This window comes from Schistocerca nitens, chromosome 6 (assembly GCF_023898315.1).
Source record: "Schistocerca nitens isolate TAMUIC-IGC-003100 chromosome 6, iqSchNite1.1, whole genome shotgun sequence".
In the NCBI taxonomy this organism is placed as follows: Eukaryota; Metazoa; Arthropoda; class Insecta; order Orthoptera; family Acrididae; genus Schistocerca; species Schistocerca nitens.
In genome coordinates, this window is record NC_064619.1 from 187,189,348 (window position 1) to 187,205,823 (window position 16,476).

Here is a 16,476-nt window from a genome sequence, read left to right on the forward strand (position 1 = left end):
TTACGACCCACTTCAACTGTCGGCAGTCTGTCAGTCAACAGACAAGGTCGGCCTGTACGCTTTTGTGGTGTACGTGTCCCTTCACGTTTTCACTTCACTATCACGTCGGAAACAGTGGACCTAAGGATCTTTAGGAGTGTGGAAATCTGACGCACAGACGTATGACAAAAGTGACATTCAATCACGTGACCACGTTCGAAGTGCGAGAGTTCCGCGGAGCGCCCCATTCTGCTCTCTCACGAGGTCTAAAGACTACTGAGGCCGCTGATATGGAGTACCTGGCAGTAGGTGGCAGCACAATGCACATAACACGAAAAACGTATGTTTTTGGAGGTGTCCAGATACTTTTGATATCACACAGTGTATAATCATTGACACTAAATGAAAAAGACAGCACCAAATGTTGAAATTTCATTGTGTTTACAGGTGGTTGAAGCAGTGGATAAGGCCAGCACTGTGGCTGCGCTAGGGGCGACTGGTGTGTATCTCCTCGGTATGGTGACCCCGTTAGGACCAGTGATGGCGGTAGCTGGTGCTTGTGGAGCTGTTAGCGGCCTCTACGGCGCGGCACGCAGTGGTACATCGCTGTTGGACCGTGGTAATCACGGCCAAACTGTCAACCCCTTGAGCGACCGTCAGGTAACATCTTACTGTATGTATTTATTTATTTTTGGTCATCAGTCTTCCGACTGGTTTGATGCGGCCCACTACGAATTCCTGTTCCGTGCCAAACATTTCGTCTTCTTGCAACCTACGTCCTCAATTATATGCTGGGTGTATTCTAATCTCTATCTTCCTCTAAAAGTCCCTCTAGTACCAGGGAAGTTATTCCCCAATGTCGGAACACATGACTTATCATCCTGTCTCTTCTCATTGGCAGTGCTTTCCATATATTCCTTTCTTCCTCGAGTCTGCAGCGATCCTCTTCATTTCTTATCACATCAGTTCACTTAATTTCGACATCCGTCTATAGCACCACATCTAAAGTGCTCTGATTCTCTTCCGTTGTGGGTTTTCCACAGTCCATGTTTCACTACCATACAATGCTGTACTGCAAACGTACATTATCAGAAATTTCGTCCCCAAATTAAGGCTTAAGCTCGATACCACTAGACTCCCTCTTGGCCAGGAAATCCCTTTATGCCAGTTCTAGTGGTCTCTCTATGTCATCCTCGCTTCGACTACCGGGGGCTGTTTTGCTGCTTAGATTGCAGAATTTCTTAACTTCAGATACTTCATGACCGTCAATCCTAATGTTAACTTTCGTGCTGTTCTCATTTATGGCACTTCTCACTACTTCAGTCTTTCTTCGGTTTACTCTCAGTCCACATACTGTACTCATTAGACTGCACATTCCGTCAAACAGTTTCTGTAATACTTCCTGACACTCAGTGACAATAGCATTGTCTTCATCGAATCATATCATTGATACCCTTTCACCTTGAATTTTAATCCCACTCTTCAGCTTTTATTTTCTTCATTGCTTTTTAGATGTGTAGACTGAACAGTAGGGACAAAGGACTACATCTCTGTCTAGCACAATTTTTAATCCAAGCACTTCGTTCTTGATCTTCCAGTCTCATTGTTCTGTCTTGATGATTGTACATATTATATATTACCCATTTCTCCCCACAGCTTACCCCCGTTTTTCTTAGAATTTCGAACACCTTCCACCATATAACGTCGTTGAACGCTTTTTCCAGTTTGATACACCCTATGAACGTGTCTTGATTTTTCTTCGATTGTGCCGCCATTATCGAGCGTAATGTCAGAATTGCCTCTCTGATGCCTTTACTTTTCCTAAAACCAAACTGACAATCGTCCAACAAATCCTCAGTTTTCTTTCCCATTCTTCTGTATATTATTCTTGTCAGCAACTTGGAAGCATGAGCTGTTAAGCTGATTGTGCAATAATTCTTGCACTTGTTGGCTCTTGAAATCTTTGTAATTCTGTGGATGGTGTCTTTTCAAAAGTCTGTTCGTCTGTTGCCAGTCTCACAGATTCTACACACCAAGCCGTTTTGTTGCCATTTCCCCAACGACTTTAGAAATTCCGATGGTATGCTACCTATGTCTCATGCTTTATTCGATCCCAGGTCTTCTAAAGCTCTTTCAAATTCTGATTCTAATACTGGATCTCCTTCGTCTTCCCTATCGACTCCTGTTTCTTCTGTCATTTTATCAGACAAGTCGTCCCAGTGTCAGAGGCCTTCAGTGTAGTCTTTCCACCTATCCACACTCTCATATGCATTTTACAATGGAGCTCCCATTGCACTCTTAATGTTACTGCCCTTGCTTAATTTCAGTGACAGTTGTTCTGTATGCAGAATCAGTCCTTCCGAGAAATATTTTTTTTTTCATTTCTTCACATTCTTCATGCAGCCATTTTGCCTTAGCTTTCCCGCACTTCTTACTTAGTATATTCCTAAGTGACTTGTATTTCTGTACTCCAAAATTTCCATAAACATTATTGTACTTTCTTCTTTCGTCGATCAACTGAAGTATTTCTTCTGTTACATATATTTTCTCCACAGTTACCTTCCTTTTACCTATGTTTTTCTTTCCAGCTTCTGTTATTGCCATTTTTAGAGCTGTTCATTCTTCATCAGTTGGACTGCCTACTGAGCTATTAATTATTGCAGTATCTATAGCCTCAGAAAACTGGAAGTGTATCTCCTCATATTGTAGTACTTCCTGTTCCATTCGTTTGCGTGTTGGTGCTTCCTAACTAGTCTCTTAAATTTCAATGTATTCTTTATCGTTACTAAATTGTGCCCTGAGTCTGTGTCTGTTCCAGGATACGCCATAACAATCTGAAGTTGACATCATGTGAAGCAAGTGCTACTCAGAGATGAATAGGTTGACACTAGAGAGGAATTCGTGGCGGGCCATATGGCGAGAAGAAGGCGAGAAAGGTGTTTTGTTTGTATCTCCCATACATTTATACCAATTAACTTCGATATTAGTCAAACTTACACTTACGGTCTCATCAGCCGAGATTGCGGTTACAACCTCAGTAGGACATGGGAACCAGCACTGAGTCTAATTAAAAAGATGTTCAGTAAAGGAAACGAACGGGTGACAAGGGTGGACGAAACAATTACACCGACGCCGCCACAGACGCCGACGCCAGCGTCTCACCGACCGCTGACGCGCGGGCGTGGACCGCAGAGTGAATGCCTCGCGAGGGTAGGGGATTGAAGACGGCCGCCCAAGAGCTCAGTTCGTCAGCGCACCTGATGATGGCGACATGTCTGATCGCCGAAATATTGTGTTCGTTGGACGCTATGGACCGGCAGTACATCCGTGTACTGTTCGAACAAACTTACACTAGTTCAGAATTACTGCATAAGAAGTTACCTTACTGATTACCTTCTTTTGACCTTACGCCAGCTCGGTGTAAGAAGTCCATTCATGATTCATGTACTTCTCATTTAGCCCGTCGTTAGTGTTCTAACCTGCAACTTTCTACATGGACACACTCAAGGATGCATGCGCTAAATGGACTGTACTGCTGTTACAGTATATCCTGCTTGCAAGGACAATAAGAACTAAATTGATGTTATGGTGAATGTGGAGGAGCAAATTCATATTCTTCCTGCTCTGCAAGTTGAACAGAAAAAGGAAAGGCAAATGTGGTTGGTATGTACTCCCTGCCATACACTCCATCAGACTGCTGCTGTGGTCCTCACTTCAAAGCTTGTTTGATGCGGCTCTCCACGCTAATCTGTATTGTGGAAGCTTCCTTATCTCTCAATAACTACTGCAATCTGGCAAATGGATATTTGCACCTGCTTGCTGTATTCATGCGTTGGTCTCCTCCTGACATTTTAATCCTCACCATCTCAAGAAACACACACACACTCTCTCTCTTCCCCTCTCCCTCTCCCTGTCCCTCCCTCTCTGACCAAAGGGACAACTCCTTCATCCTTCGACCCTCTGAATGTGTGTTATCAACTAATACCTTCTTCTGATAAAGTTCACGTCATAAACATTTCCCTCCCCAGTGTGATCCAGTACCGTCTCACTTGTTATCCAATCTTCGCATCTAATCTTATATGTTCTTCTTAAGCACCACATTTCAGAAGCTTGTATTGAACAGTGTATCATCCGTGTGCAGGGTTAGAAGCCAGACAAATACTATCAGAAAAGAGTTCCTATCACTGACATTTATTTATATAGTAACACATTTATTATAGAAAATTTTTTTCTTGCTGAACCAGTCTGACTTTTAAATCCTCTTTTTTCTGTCGTCCGGTGTTGTATTGTCCAAATAACCTTTAGTACTCTATTTCTTGATCAGATTCTATCAGCGTCACCTGGTTTAACTCTACTATACCTCCGCCGGCGAAACATTGCACTTGACAGTTCGCTTTTTGTCTAGTTAGGTTGGCTATACTGTAATAGCGATGTTGCAACAGCAGCCTCTATACACACAGCAGACGATACAGTTTCCCGTCGCGTCTCGTAAATGCAAGCGATTGAGCAATTACAGTGTATATAAAAACTCGTTTTTAGTTGTACTACAATGACAGGAAGTAAACCGTATAATAATGCATGTAAAAGCACAACGATGCGCACCCTTTCGATAACGGAGCAAAGAAATACAAAAAACAAGCATCTGACGACTGGTACTTTAAAATCAATAATGTACGTAGTTTACAAAATAAATAATAACCGAGATTGCAATAAATAACCAATATTTGCAATTTTTCACTCACCAATTTACAGCGATAATGGCGCAATTCCATCCAGCTCGCCATCGTCACTGTTGTCCGATTCATCGCCAAAACCGTCTTCATCGTCGTCATCAGCAAGACAAATCATTAATTGTTCATGGCCACTGATAATGCCTTCTATTGTCTGTGCTGCTCGTATAAGCTTCTCGACGTGCTCTACTTTTTTTCTCCATGAGGCTGCATCCACAGTCACAAGAGCTTCACGCAACAGCTTTTCCACCTCTGTTGTTGTAAATGACTTGTTGTTGTTCCTTACATACATTTTTACATCACTCCATATTAACTCAATAGGGTTGAAATGGCAGTGATATGGTGGCAGCCTTATTACAGTATGACCCTGCTCCTTGGCAATTTCGTCTACTACATATGTAGGTGTCGTAGGCTTATTTTCTTTAACAAGAGAATATAACAGAACCTTTGTCATACTCATATCCGCTGCAATATTTCGAGCCTGTAACCACTGCACCATAACTTCTTTCCGATCATTTGTGGTTGGGGCTTTGTTCTGTATCACCGAATGATATGGAGCATTGTCCATTACAATTGTTGTAGGGACAGGAAATTGTTTTAAAAGGTTCCTGAACCACTCAACAAATCGTGTGTGATCCATATCTTCATGGTAATCACCAGTCTTTTTTGATCTAAAAACTAAAAGTGCGTCAGGAACAAAACCACTGGAGGAGCCTGCATGGACCACAATTAATCTAGCTCCTCTTCCCGTCGGCTGATGGCCGCTACTGCTGGGTGTGTTATCCGTCCAACATTTACTGACAGCTTCCCCGGCATTAACCCACGTTTCGTCTAGCCAAATTATGGAATGAATGTCTCTGCCCACAATTTTGTGCAAGAAAATGCTACGAGCGGTAACAATATGTGCCCTCTCTAACAGTACTTGGCGTCCGTCTAGCGTTTTGTAACGGAAACCCATATTTTTTAGCACAATTTTTAGTGATGTTTTACCACCCCTGAAGAGTTCACTTTCTTTTAAAGAGATTAATAACTTACCTACAGTCGGATACTCTTTTCTGCTGTAGTAAGCATAAACATGCCTACGAATTGCATTCGTCTGGAAAGAATCTGAATCTGTGATAGGACTAGGCCGCTTTTTCTTCTTTCCCGGGGTTGATAAAAATGTATTATTTGATCCAGACAGCTCGGAATCATTACGGCTCACTTCAGTATCGTCCAAGTTTTGTAGTAATACTCCCTTACTTACTACGGTTCTTGCACTAATACCAAGAGTTTTCGACGTACGTTCCACCACTTTGTCGGCAGGAATTGATGGCTGTCCATGAATGCTTACGTAGTTTTTCTCCTGCTCGTAAAACTCACGAGTTCTGCGGAGCAACTCCAGTGCCTGGCTGTTTAGCGGCACCCCTCGACGCAAAGGATTGTCACTTGGTGAACGAAGTCTTTTCGGTGGCATTTTCCAAGTATGTACACTCACAACGTTACAAAAGTCACAACGATATAGCACACAGTACAACGAAAACACGCGGTAAACAACATACAATTCACGTTGTATACACATTCACCAAACAAAGCCGGCAACGCGGGAACTTTGACGTCACAGCACGTGAGTAACAGCAGTGCTCACTGCGCTGTGATTGGCTGGCGCCCTACGCTGAACGCCTAGCGCCTATCGTTCTTCACTTGTTACTCTGTTACGCTGCCAACTTCATACGCAAACGTCAAGTGCAATGTTTCAGCGGCCCGGCTATACATTCCATTTATCTTGTTTCATTATTTTTGAAGTTCATGTTATTATGCCATTTCAGGTCATCATTCAACCCATTCAAGTGCTCTTGCAAAGACTTTACCATCACTGACAGAATTACAATTTCTTCGCCAACCTCTGAAACTTTATTTATACTCTCGGAATTTCAGTTCTCTTTCCGAATTTTCTCTTAGTGTTCATTACTGCTTGCTCAGTGTGCAGATTTAATAACTGAAATTGTCTGCAATCCTGTCTCACACATGTCTGAACTTCTACTAACCTTACATGTCCTGCCACTCCTCTACCCTGTGCCTGTGGCACGGTTGCTTCATAACTGTGACATGTGTGCTTTACAATTAGTAGATAAAATTTCTCACCCAGTTTGTCCCTGACACCTTCAATTTCCATCAATACTGTCAAAAGCTGTCTCCAAATCTCCAAATGCTATAAGGATACTTTTGCTTTTCTTCAGTGCATCTTCTAAAATGTGTTAGGGTGAGTATTGCCTAGCGTTTTTACATTTCTTTGGAACACAAACGTATCTTCTTGAAGTCGGCTAGTACCAGTTTTCTATTATTTTGTAAATAATTAATGGCTGTATTTTACAACCATGGCTTACACATTGTATGTAGAGATGCAAACCATAAGTAGATCTTCCTCTGTTCGATACAGTGGCACTGAAAGCTTGTTAAAATTTAAACTGGAAATGTAAATGTCTTTGTTTTTGACACGTCATTATTGTGTATGGTGTACATATTGGCTATAGATCACGTTATTAGACTCGTTTTGATTGTTAAGTTTCTTGTGTTACATCAGAGGGATTAATAAACAGGTGAATGTTAGATTTGATTACAAAGAACTGTTGCTATTTCCATGATAAATGAATATGTCTCAAGATACGGTGGAAAAATCTGTTTGGCAAAATAACGTGTCTATTTTCCAACAAAGCACACAGCACTTGGGTATGTAAAGTTTCTCCACCATTTGGCACGCCATGTTTTGGGGTTTTGGCTTAATTGGGATAAGAATATGTAATACTTTTCAAGTCAGAGTCATTTGGCTAATCTTCTGTAATCTGTGTTACATATTATGATCTTCGGTGCCCCTGTTACTTTTCCTCTTCATTGTTCCTGGATGTTATAATGAATGTCCCACTGATGTCTCCCTTTGTCAAGTAACAGTGTTCCTCATCTACTAATTTTAGTACAAAAAATTTATCTCAGCATTTCATTCCAACCATTCTTCAATAAAACGACATTTCAAATATTACCAGCTCCTAAGCCATATTTTGTTCTAAGTATAGCGGTCATTTATTTTGGAGGCTTTTTCTCAATCTGCCTTACACCCATCCCAAGGTCTGCGAACCTTAGCGCTGGTATCTGTTGTGTTGCATTGTTACTCCTTCTCAGAAATTTGCTGTTGTATTGCATTGTTACTCCTCCTCCAAAATTTGCTTTTGCTTACTTGATTTCTTCAACTTAAAAGTTCAACAGTGATAATAATCAGGCTTGCATGCTTTCCTTGACCTTCCAATTTTTTCCCTTTCATTTCTGCCTACTGATCTCTTTCCAAGTAAGCAGCAATAGATACTTATTGACTCTGATTAATCTAATCAAATATACAGGCAAATTTGAGTCTACATGCTCTGTAGTGCTCACTGAAGCACTTGGCAGGGATTGCATCAAACCACATCTATACTCTTTTTCTACCACTCCACTGTCGAATAGCCCATGGATAAAACGAACACTCAAATCTTTACCTGCGAGCTCTGACTTCTCTTATATTATCATGATGATCATTCCTTCGTATGTAGATGGGTGTCAACAAAACATTTCAGCGTTTGGAGAAGAAAGTCTTGCCATAACAAAAAAAAGCCTTTCTTACAATGATTCACACAACAACTCTCATATCATATCTGTGATACTCTGTTCCCTATTTCATGATAATGCAAAATGAGCTACCCTTATTTGGTCTTTTCAGTGTCCTCCATCAATCCTATGTGATAAGGATCTCATACTATAAAGCAGTTCTCTAGCAGAGGATGGGAAAGCATAGTGTTATTAGATTTGTTGCATCTTCTAAATGTTCTGCCAACAAAAGGCCGTCTCTGGGTGGCATTCCCAACAGCATTATTTCTAGAGAGAATATATTCATGGTTGCAATAAAGATAGATTTATTAGTTCATCTGCAACGTATTTTGACTGTATTGAAAAGCACTGCAGGCAATCTAGGAAAACTACAAAACCCAGTACACGTATAATGGCCATATACAAAATCTTTAACCCTACAACATAAAATTTACAAATCCTAAATTACATTTAGGGGGTGGGGGGATGGTAACTAAAGAGCGTACTAGCTCCCATAGCATACAGTATAAGATTTAACACTTACAAAACTATGGCTAAATAATAATCTCGTGAGTGAGGAATCAGTTGCATAAAGTTACACGCAGGAAAGAAAGGGCTAAGTGCATTTATAACAGTTAAATACAGAAGAATGCTGATGGTCACAATTTTTACCTAAAACAAGAATGATGTTAGTTCATATACAAGATTTTTAGCTGAGGCCTACTGTGTCATAGTACCAGGAACCTCGTCATGTGGCAACACCACAGTTTCTCACTGTGGGAGCCTGTGTGCAAATAGTCGGGAAGAACGCCCTGTTTCTGAAATAATATAAATTTGTAAACTGATTTGAAGATCCAGATCGTAGTGCCAAAAAGCGCCTGATTTTTCGACAATAACTGTTCGTTTAGAAGCCTAGGCATTGTGAAGTGAATGTTTTGAAATTTCGAAATCAAGCAAATTTAATTTTATTTTCTACATGCAAGATTATAAGATTTTCCAAACTTGGTGACTGATGACCTGACGCTTTTAATGTTCGGAGAAGGGAATATTTTTTAATTTACCCTTTTTGCTAGCAAGTATTCGCTGAATCTGTTAGTACATAACCCCCACGTCTGTCAGATACATTCGGCCGGACATTCTGGGCACATAATTCTATAAATTCCGATTTCAATAATAAACGATTAGTGGGATTCTGATCGTGGCAGAGAGCATATTGAATTGAGTCACCCCCAGAAAAAACAATGTGGACATTAGTCCAAATAAAAAAATTTCGCTAAATTATAAGAAAAAGGGTCAAAAATGGAATCGCAAGTGGGGGGGGGGGGAGTGGTTTGTGTTTGTACTTCAGCAAAGTACATCTGAAAATGTTTTAATAATGGCTGGTTTTTTGCTTAAATTTTTAAAATAAGTGGCCATAGAAGCCTTTACAAAAATCTATAAAAAGTCACTTAATGCACATGTGCTAAGACATCTGACGATTAGAAGGGATAAATGGTTTCAGAGAAAAACTAGATATGGCTAGAGAAAATGGAAATCACAGGAAACTGTGTTTAACTGTTATTGAACTTACAGTTTCTTTAATATAGTCCTGCTGTGCACCCAGTCTTTACATTCACATGACATTTGCCTGCATCTGTCACATATTACTCCGTCATTAATTTACAAGCAGCCCTGAGAAAAGAATTATATATCTGAAATTTGGTAGGAGAGCTTGGTAAATTCATGATCACACAAAGCTTTTCCTGCTGTCAACCCCTTTCCAATAGTACTTGTGACACTGACAAACATAATGTTCTTCTCAGTATATTCACTACTTTCATTCATTCATGTCCTCCACACCTTAACTTGAAAACTGTAAAAGACCGGGCATCCTCTGCTCAGAGACAAAAAAAAGTTACGTTGATACTACAGGAATCAATTGAAAGCAAGACAAAAGTGTAGCCAATAGCTGAAAGCTGAAAGCAATTGGAAAAAATGCCACTAGGCTTATGAATTCGAAGAATAAATGATACAGAGCAACATATGGGTGTGTCTTGAGTTTGCACACTGCCATCTACACTGAATTTAGGACCTCTAGCTAAGGCTTTGGTCTAAAATACCTTAATATCATCACAAAGCATACTTGAGCATCATAATCACCAATAAAATACTTTCATCATGTTCAGTGTACCTTCTGGTCTTAAGTAATGTACTGTTTTTCATATGTTCGTAAAGAACAAAGTTACAGAAAGACAGTCACATTGGCTAATGTCGTTTGGTACTTAAACATTGTTTGATTTACACCTGTCTAATGTCCGCCCCTAGTAGCTGAGTGGTCAGCACAACGGAATGTCAAACCTAGCGGCCTGGTCAATTGCCGGCTGGGTCAGAGATTTTCTCCGCTCAGGGACTGGGTATTGTGTAGTCCTTCTCATCATCATTTCTTCCCCATCGTCACGCAAGTCGCCGAAGTGGCGTCAACTCTAAAGACTTGCATATGGCGACTGGTCTACGCAATGGGAGGTCCTAGCCAAATGGCATTTCCATTACCTTTCTCATTTTGCTTTCTTGATTTGTGATGTTCAACATAAATGGCACAACAAATACAATTACATTTTGTGACATTTTCATTGAAGTTGTTAACCATGAATGACTCTAGTTTATGAGGTTGATTTCATTCTCTTGTAAATTTTTCACATCATTGAGTAGGTGGTAAGATTTTAGCATGGAATACCTCACATTTCAGTGTCACTCAAAGGCATAGAGAAAATAGTGTTCCATCGAAGACAGTCATTTCAGGCAGAGTAAACATGCAGTTTATGACCATCCTTTTGTACCGATATTTTGTGTATGCTTCCAACTAGCAGTGTATAGCACCTTCATCTTGTTCTTTACTTCACAGGCAGCCATGTCGTGGATATCTGTGGCAGGCAGTGTGGTCGGTATGGCAGCTGGGGCGGCAGCGAGTCGAGCAGCAACTCTGGCGAGGAATGGCCAGGTAATGAGCAAGACAGGACAAATAACGTGTAATGCTCTCAACGTCACCTCACTGGCTGTTAGTGCTACGGGTATTAGTATTGGCGCCATCAGCCTTAGTGAACGCATCAAGGAGGGGGAGGCAACACCTCTAGAAGTTTTCCAGTTCAGTGCCTCACTGTTGTTTTTCGCTCACGCAACAGTCAATTTCCAGACAGCTTCACAAATAATCAAGGAAACACAGAAAGGAGTAATAGAGGATTATGAGAAGAGTCTAAGAAGCAACCGGCACAGGAAACAGTTCAAGAAGTTGGCGAAGAACACCGCAGCTACTGGTGAGAATCCAATGGATGGTAATGCAAGAGTTATTAGGGGCATCCGCAGCATTGATAACAAGGATGATTTCTTTGCTGGCATGGTCAGAACAAGGAAAGACTTTGGCGGCCACAAAGCCGTTTTTTCTGAAAATGGAAACATAGTGGTGAATGGTGGTGCAGAGATACATCCAATGAAACTGTATGAACTGGGCAAACAGCAAAGGAGAGAATTCCTCTCATTGGCCAAGCAGGCATCACAGGGCAAAGTATCTGATGCGACCTTAAAAGCTCGTTTTGATTCTGTGCTCAGCACTAACACTGCAGGCTCTTCTGGGAGGAACACATCTCAGGACAGTGATGTAATGGAGGCAGAAAATATACTGACTTCACAGCTGCAGCAGGGAACACAAGGGATAACCATAGGCAGAAATGAGGTTATGCTTATGCTGTCAGTTGTGGACGAGCTCACAGTTCTGGTGTGCTCAAAGACAGACAATAAATATGCGAAATGGTGGCACCTTATCTGGCACCATGTGAGTAAGCTTGTTAGGGAAATGTGCAATACATATGATGAAGCTCTAAATCTTGAAAAACAGATACATAACTTTGTAGATAAGCGCCAGTTTGATCTGATAAACGGCATACAAATGGCCAATGTCTTCATGCATTTTGTTTGTCAGGTTCACAACCGATACAAAGATCACATTGAACAACTGATAAAGGATATAGAGAAGAAATGGAAGACAAATGATAACATCTGTGAAAAATGTAAACAGGCCATGTGACAAGTAAAGAGCTTTATTTACTGAGTTTGTGAAATCTGTTAATACTTGAAAATTAATAGTTACATGAATGCTATTGCAGTTGGAGAACACACAGTATGTATTGTCCTGTTACATCAGTGTAAAAGACAATTGTTTTAAAATAAATGTAACCTCTGCCGTTATTACAAAGGATTGCTGTAGTTTCAACTTGCAATACTTTGTATATTGCTTAGTTATGTCTTCACCCTAGGTAAAAAGTAATGTTCAGTTCTGTGCTGCAGTTGGTGTTTTTTGAAATGTTCAGACTGACTTCTTATATTTTAAGATCTGTGCATCATCTGAAATGTGGGTTTATAATGAAAGCACAATAACAGTAGTGCAATATGATTAAATTTTCTGTCTATCATAAAAGTTGCAATGCAGTGTGATGGGTTAGCCTGAGTTTTACTCAATTTTTTCTGTGTTAGAGTATTATTATTATTATTATTATTATTAATATTTACATTTATTGTTATTATTCGGCTTTATTTACTGCCTATTTTTGTTACTTAATGATTTTCAGTAAAACATATAATTTGCAATTAAAAGGAACAAAAAGTCATTGATTTGCTGATGTGCTAATATTGATAGACAGAGAATTTAATAAGTAGTCATTGTACGTGATAAAGAGAGACTGCCTGCACAATATCCTTGTAAGAAAAAGGATAGTGGATCATGTACAAAATTGTAATAATAGAGAGAGCACAGCAGATAATAATGAGTGGAAAGACCTGTCACACATTATCTAGGATACATCAGAAGCGGATGTACAGAGGACACAGCTACACAGTTCAGAGAGAAATGAAAGTTTTGGTAATCCACACAGAAAGGAACATAATATATAAGAAACAGCTCACAAGACTGATTCATTAAAAATATTTAGTTATGTTGAAAAATTTGATTGCTGTGCAGAAAGATTTATTCTTTTATATGGCATGTTCTCCATCAGATGAAATATTTTTTTAAAACAGTTTATATTAACTTCCATGATATATAAAAGGTCTTCATTTTAAAGGCTGTATGTTGTATTTTGTGACTGCAGAAGGAAAAACTAATGCTTCTTGTGTATCCAGATGACAGTCACAGTGAATTCAATATTCAGTGGATGTAATAAATCAGAAATAACACATAAATACTGCTTTGTTGATCCACAATAGAAAATAGATTCAGGGATAAGATAGCCTTTAGGACAAAACAATGTATTAGTTGTTGTTGTTGTGGTCTTCAGTCCTGAGACTGGTTTGATGCAGCTCTCATTCTACTCTATCCTGTGCAAGCTTCTTCATCTCCCAGTACCTACTGCAACCTACATCCTCCTGAATCTGCTTAGTGTATTCATCTCTTGGTCTCCCCCTACGATTTTTACCCTCCACGCTACCCTCCAATACTAAATTGGTGATCCCTTGATGCCTCAGAACATGTCCTACCAACCGATCCCTTCTTCTGGTCAAGTTGTGCCACAAACTCCTCTTCTCCCCAATCCTATTCAGTACCTCCTCATTAGTTAAGTGATCTACCCATCTAATCTTCAGCATTCTTCTGTAGCACCACATTTCGAAAGCTTCTATTCTCTTCTTGTCCAAACTATTTACCGTCCATGTTTCACTTCCATACATGGCTACACTCCATACAAATACTTTCAGAAATGACTTCCTGACACTTAAATCTATACTCGATGTTAACAAATTTCTCTTCTTCAGAAATGCTTTCCTTGCCATTGCCAGTCTACATTTTATATCCTCTCTACTTCGACCATCATCAGTTATTTTGCTCCCCAAATAGCAAAACTCCTTTACTACTTTAAGTGTCTCATTTCCTAATCTAATACCCTCAACATCACCCGACTTAATTCGACTACATTCCATTATCCTCGTTTTGCTTTTGTTGATGTTCATCTTATATCCTCCCTTCAAGACACCATCCATTCCGTTCAACTGCTCTTCCAAGTTCTTTGCTGTCTCTGACAGAATTACAATGTCATCGGCGAACCTCAAAGTTTTTATTTCTTCTCCATGGATTTTAATACCTACTCCGAAATTTTCTTTTGTTTCCTTTACTGTATTAGTATAGCTGGAAAATTTCATAAACTTCTTCATTGCAAACATACTGTGATGACACCATCACTATCACTAGTATTGGTATCATATTGAACCACTGTTGTTAATGCTGTATAGTGTTCTTGTAACATTTAATAGAACAGTCCTTTCATAAGTACTTTCAGGTGTTCTGATGCCTCTTACTGTAAGAATTGGATAACTGTTACAAAGTTCATAAGACAGATCTCATCAGTATGTAAGGTAGAAATCATAGTATATTGCAAAAAATCAAGAAAATACTTCAAATCAGAAGCATCAAACTGAAAAGAAATTAAATATTGACGTTAAATAACATTTTAAATTATTGATAACCAGAGACAGAATGCAAATTAATCTCAGTGGTGTAGGTACTAAGTTCTATGATCCATGAAACTCATGAGGTAATCAAAGTAGTCAGGTACAGTTAATATTACTGTTCCTTTGGCAACTGACTAAAAATTAAGCAGTTTTTTTATGTCACCACCATTCATGGTGGCTTATTCTTGGATACATGTTCACCTCAAAGAAATTTTCTTAGTTTCAAGTGTTGCAGTGAAACCATACTTAAACCACATCATCCAGAAAGATATTAGCAATTACATTTGAATGTATGAGTTCGAAAAGAGGTCTCTTCAACTTTTTCCACATTTTTTTTTTACTGGAGGTAACTGATCTTTATACCCGTGCACATTGATTAGAAGGGTATTGAGTCAGATAAGGGGTTATGTGGATATAAAGCAGCATATAGTGGACCTTGTAACTGAAACCACTGATTCCATGTATTATTAATTCATCTTTTATTTTTAAAGTACAAGAGTCGCTTGTAATTGAACTTTTTTAGGTTTTTAAAGCAGGGAAGGTGTCTGATTTTAACTATGAAACTATTGTAGTAGCTGTACTTGCTCTCTGATTTAATTTGGTACAAAATAATGTTTTAAGTTACTGTAAAGGAAATGCTTTGCTGTATACAGAACTATGAAGAAACAAGCTGCTGTATTGCTCTTTTTTTGGCAGTGTAGTGCTTGAACCACCTCCTGCGTCAGGTATCATCACAGAAAAAGGCCTCACTGGACCCCGTGTTTCCTTTCTCAGAATAGCAGTGTGTCTTGTTCACTCAGGCAAGAATTGCCATTTAATCTGCACTATTTTTGTTGACTCCAACAATATTTTTCTCAGAATAGCAGTGTGTCTTGTTCACTCAGGCAAGATTTGCCATTTAATCTGCACTATTTGTGCTGACTCCAACAATATTTAATTACTGAACACAGTGTGTAACCTGAGGGAATGTTGCTAGTTGATGGACCTCTATCCAAAGTGTAGTGTGAATACTGGGGCTCTATCTGAAATAATATTGGCATAAAACAAAAGATATTACACTGAATAAACACTTCACTGCCTACTTTCTGTTTTGAATATAATCACATTAACAATCAGATTGTAGAATAGATTATAACAGAGGGAAACATTCCACGTAGGAAAAATATATCTGAAAACAAAGATGATGTGACTTACCAAATGAAAGTGCTGGCAGGTCGACAGACACACAAACAAACACAAACATACACACAAAATTCAAGCTTTCGCAACAAACTTGCCTGATCAGGAAAGAGGGAAGGAGAGGGAAAGACGAAAGGATGTGGGTTTTAAGGGAGAGGGTAAGGAGTCATTCCAATCCCGGGAGCGGAAAGACTTACCTTAGGGGGAAAAAAGGATGGGTATACACTTGCACACACACACATATATCCATCCACACATATACAGACACAAGCAGACGTATTTAAAGACCAAATAGTACCAGAATAGTACGTATAATGTTACCGTACAACAGTCCCTTCGAAGAAGAGATTAATTCTATGAATGTTTGTGTTCAACAGCTTCGAAGAAGCAGTTTGACATTATCTTTCAGAGGGTGTTTAACAGTTACTGAAATGAATTTAAATTATTACGATCACTATTCAATGTTCTGCTTGGAATCAAGATGGTTCCAAGCTGTGAGACTCTGATGTAGCTCAGTGACTACCAT

The 16,476-nt window shown here is 39.4% G+C and overlaps 1 protein-coding gene across 8 annotated transcripts in view; it reads left to right on the forward strand.

The window, feature by feature from the left end:
* The window catches only part of LOC126262260 (uncharacterized), a 232,410-nt gene extending 219,879 nt beyond the window's left edge, over positions 1-12,531 (forward strand). For all 8 annotated transcript variants that reach the window (XM_049958751.1, XM_049958749.1, XM_049958754.1 and 5 more), the window contains 2 exons: positions 427-639; positions 11,185-12,531. In XM_049958751.1, the coding sequence (XP_049814708.1) occupies positions 427-639; positions 11,185-12,360 (1,389 nt within the window). In that variant the 3' untranslated portion in view covers positions 12,361-12,531. The remainder of the gene's footprint in view (positions 1-426; positions 640-11,184) is intronic.
* Positions 12,532-16,476: the final 3,945 nt, after the last annotated feature.